We start from the raw sequence: 4568 nt of genomic DNA, 5'->3' as shown, positions 1-4568 counted from the left end.
CGTTTTAATGTTTTATGGTTAGACCTTTGTATCAAATAATTTTTGCCGACCTGATGCCGACCTCTAAAAGATTGAGGTCGGCAAATTATTGCCGACCTCAATTTTCCTAACTCCGATATTTATGTATATATATATATATATATATATATATATATATATATATATATATATATATATATATATATATATATATATATATATATATTATAATGTATATAAATCTGCAATTATATATATATATATATATATATATATATATATATAATTGCAGATTTATATACATTATAATATATATATATATATATATATATATATATATATATATATATATATATAATTGCAGATTTATATACATTATAATATATATATATATATATATATATATATATATATATATATATATATATATATATATATATATATATATATATATATATACATAAATATATACATATATAAAATTATATATATATATATTTATAATTTTAATAATATATAGTTTATAATATAATTATCAATAAATTTGCAGGGACAATATCCAAAAATCTTACCACAATCATAGTTAAACTTTTACAATCAATAAATAAATTTTAATACTTATTAACATTACATTGTTTGCAATGTGTTAGTATATCCAGGTAGTCATATGTCTGGAGGTTTCTCCAATATAACTGGCATTACAGCCAGTGCAATAGATAGATAGATAAATAGATATAACATATTTTGCACATGTAAAGTTAAAAAATGCTGACCTAAATCAAACAGATTTTTATTAAAAAAAGAAGGAAAAAAAGAAGGAATAATGAAAAAGTGCCCAAACATATGGCATGCATTTAGATTATTCCAACAGGAAATCCTCGGCCTCCTCTTTTCTCGTGATACTAAACACTTTGAAGAGACAAAAAAAAATGATCTTTGGGTTAAGTCTGCACCACATAAAGTTATGTTCCTCAGAGCTAAACTTATATAATACTTGTGTTCTCTCAATAAGCTAAAAGTTGGTTATTATGGCACTTTTCATATCTAGAGAAACTCATTTGTCATAGTAAACTAGGCCGAAAAAGGTGTTCACAAGGTGTTTTGAGAAGAATATTAGATGTCAAATGAATGAAGAATAAGCCACATCAGCAATGATATAGTTATGCTTGAACTGATGACATCTTCATTCTGCATAGTTACGAATTGTTTGTCATGATTTTTTGTCTTGTATAATGTATCAATTATGGCCAATTCTGTCAACCCTTTCCTTGCTCTTTAACTCTATTCTTTGCTTTCTAGTAACTTCCAACTTAATATTGGTTGCTTACAACCTTGTTGGGAGTGAATATGAATAAGTACCAATAAAAAAAATTGAAAAGTTTTATCAGGTTTTATCTTTGAATACTTGCACTAATTTCTTTGTTCACTCTTTGTTTTCATGCTTTTGTCCTATTCGCCTTCAACAGCTGATATTCATTATACAACTTCTTCATTTACCAGAATCAATCCTCTGAATCAAAACTCTTGTTTTGCACCAAAATATATTGATATTTTTAATTGTGCAATTGATACTGACCTTTAGAATTAGGGTAGTAAAAGATGGGGGCAGCAGGAAGAATCACCGTTCATAGCTGATCTTACTAAAAAGAATTGGTTGATGGCCATGCTGAAAAGCCAAACTTCAGCAGAACTACTTGTTGCAGCTGCCAAAACTACCTACCAAAAGTACCTACCAGTGATATAAAAAGTACTAAATACTATCATAATAATCCTGTTTATAAATTGTTTAATTATCTTCATTATGCTACAGTTCAGTAGCTCATAATGTTCAATTGTTCAATTTATTTGAAAAACAACAATAACTGTTTAAAAGTCTCAATGTGACTGATAAATAATTTTAAACTAATCAATTTAATAAACAAAAGATTATAAATTATTCATGGTAAATAATTAATAGTAATTTTATAGTTGTTGTATGTGCAAAAGGATATGATGCAAATTGTTTAAGCTTTTCTTTATTAGTCAAAACAAGAATTCAAAAATATTTGGAAAAATTTCAATTTTTAAAAATTATTTGCTGATGGCTTTACAAAGTGTTTACAAAGTGCACAAAGAGATAGCACAATTACTTGGTGTCACAGACAAATTCTTCAGAAAAACAAAACTAAAAACAAAGTTTTAATTTTGTTTTTCAGAAATTAAATGTTAATACATACATTTAATTTCTGCGTGTTATAAATGTTGAAATCACACATAACGTTGAAATCCTATTGACTCCTATTTTCGAAAATTCTTATACCTTATATACCTTAAAAAAAACCTAATGATGAATTATTGTATATTAATATAAATTCAAATCACCCCTCTCAAATCTTAAAACAAATTCCTGTTTCAATTAACAATCAAAACTCTTCTAATGAAAATAATTTCAACTCTTCCGAACATGTGTATGAAGATGCGCCTAAAAAACGGATTTAAAATTTTTAGGCTAAAATTGCAAAAAATTGAAATAGAAATATAATTTGGTTCAAACCTCCGTATAGCAAAAATATTTCAACAAATTAATAGATAAAAATTTCCCTCCCTCTAATAAATTGTCTAAAATATTTTTATACACCTGTTATAGCTGTATAACAAATATAGAAAGAATTATAAAAGGCTACAATGTTGAATTGATTAATAAAAATGAAATTCTTAAAGAAAATAAATACTGGAAATTATAATTGCAAACAAAAAATTGATTGCCCTATGAATGGAAAATGCTTCTTAAAAAATATTATTTACATTATTAATATAAATATTATTGAAAAATATAAAATATTATTAAATGAAGAGTACACAAGAAAAAATAGCAATCACATTTAAAAAGTTTTGAGAAATTATATATTCATCATTTATAAATTTTTTCAAATAAAGCAAAAAAGTTAAAAAAATTGTATAGTTTTTGATTAATTTATCTTAAAAAAAGTTATAAAAATTAAAAAAAATGTATAGTTTTTGATTAATTTATCTTAAGTCTGCATGTTTAACAAAATGTTATAATTTTTATTAAACAATTTTTTCCCTTAATTTTATACAAAGACTTTTATAAATGATCAATATATACTTTCAAAACTTTTTCAATGTGACTATGTCATTTTTTTCTCTGTGCTCTTTAAATGCAATGTTCCACAAAATAACCTTGATAAACATTACATCAGCTTAACTGAAAACGAATGGAAAAAACTTTACACTAACCACCAATAGTCTTTTAAACATAAAAAATACTCAAAAGATACTATGCTGTCAAAATATATTTGACAATTAAAAGTAAAAAATATTAATTTTAAATTAAACTGGTCTATTCTAAAAACTGCACCTGCCTATAATAATATTTCCAAAAAATATATGCTAAGTTTGCAAGAAAAATTGGAAATAATTACGCATATGGGGTCAAAAATTTACTAAACAAAAAAACTAAATTAACTTCTAAATACACAAAAATAAATATCTTTTAAAAAATTATAAAAACAAATGACTAAACTAAAATCATCCTAATTCAAAAGAATTCTTTTTCACTACTAATTTTTTGAAAAATAATGTAGCCAATGTAACGCCTTGGTTACAACATAACTACAGTTTTTATAAAATTAATAATAATAACTCCCAACTTCCTGTGAAATGTTTTTTCTATAATTTGAGTTTTTTGATATTTAGACATTCTTCCTTATGGATTTAGACATTCTTCCTAATGTATGTGATATATATATATATATATATATATATATATATATATATATATATATATATATATATATGTATATATCACATATCTTCCTAATATATGTGATATATATATATATATATATATATATATATATATATATATATATATATATATATATATATATATCACATATATCAGGAAGAATGTCTATATGGATTTAGACATTCTTCCTTATTTTATTTCTTCACCAAGAGTGCACAAGTAAATAATATTTTAAAAAATAAACAAAATATATTTTTTTATATAATAATAAAATAGACTAGATTATTTCTTATTTCATCTATGTTATCATATATCTATGTTATCATATATCTATGTTATCATATATCTATGTTATCATATATCATATATCTATGTTATCATACAACATATATCTGTTTTTTAACTTTAATGACACCATAAGTGACAATTTATACAGACCACAGTATAAGATATACTGTGGTCTGTATAAATTTAATACTAAAAAATTTAATAATAAAAATGTATAAATACATTTACATTGAGTTTATTTATAAAAATTTTGCTGATAAAAACTTACTTAATAAGTCTGTGGAAAATTTTTCTTTATCATAGTTTTCGGTATCATGGACTCTCAATAAAACTCCATTATGTGCAGCTTCTTCTTCTGTAAATCTTTTAAAATTTTCTTGAAAAAATCGTTTTACTATTGATTGATTTAGTTTAGCACGTATAATACTTTTGTATCGAAACATATTACCATTTATCTAAAACCTTATTAAGTATATATTATAACTTGTGTTAAAACAATTTTAGCCTGAAAACCCTACAAAAAAATTCCCTACATGGTAAGTAAGCATCTGAT

The 4568-nt window shown here is 23.2% G+C and overlaps 1 protein-coding gene across 2 annotated transcripts in view; it reads right to left on the bottom strand.

Moving 5' to 3' along the window:
- LOC100206417 (nucleoside diphosphate-linked moiety X motif 6) overlaps positions 1-4528 on the bottom strand; it is a 32399-nt gene extending 27871 nt beyond the window's left edge. Inside the window, exon 1 of one of the 2 annotated variants that reach the window (XM_065811444.1) lies at positions 4284-4528. In XM_065811444.1, the coding sequence (XP_065667516.1) occupies positions 4284-4458 (175 nt within the window). In that variant the 5' untranslated portion in view covers positions 4459-4528. The remainder of the gene's footprint in view (positions 1-4283) is intronic. The other variant, XM_065811443.1, reaches the window with a different exon arrangement.
- Positions 4529-4568: the final 40 nt, after the last annotated feature.

Source organism: Hydra vulgaris, chromosome 12 (assembly GCF_038396675.1).
Source record: "Hydra vulgaris chromosome 12, alternate assembly HydraT2T_AEP".
Lineage (NCBI taxonomy): Eukaryota > Metazoa > Cnidaria > Hydrozoa > Anthoathecata > Hydridae > Hydra > Hydra vulgaris.
The sequence above is the reverse complement of the archived record's forward strand: the minus strand, read 5'-3'. Positions and strand labels throughout refer to the sequence as shown.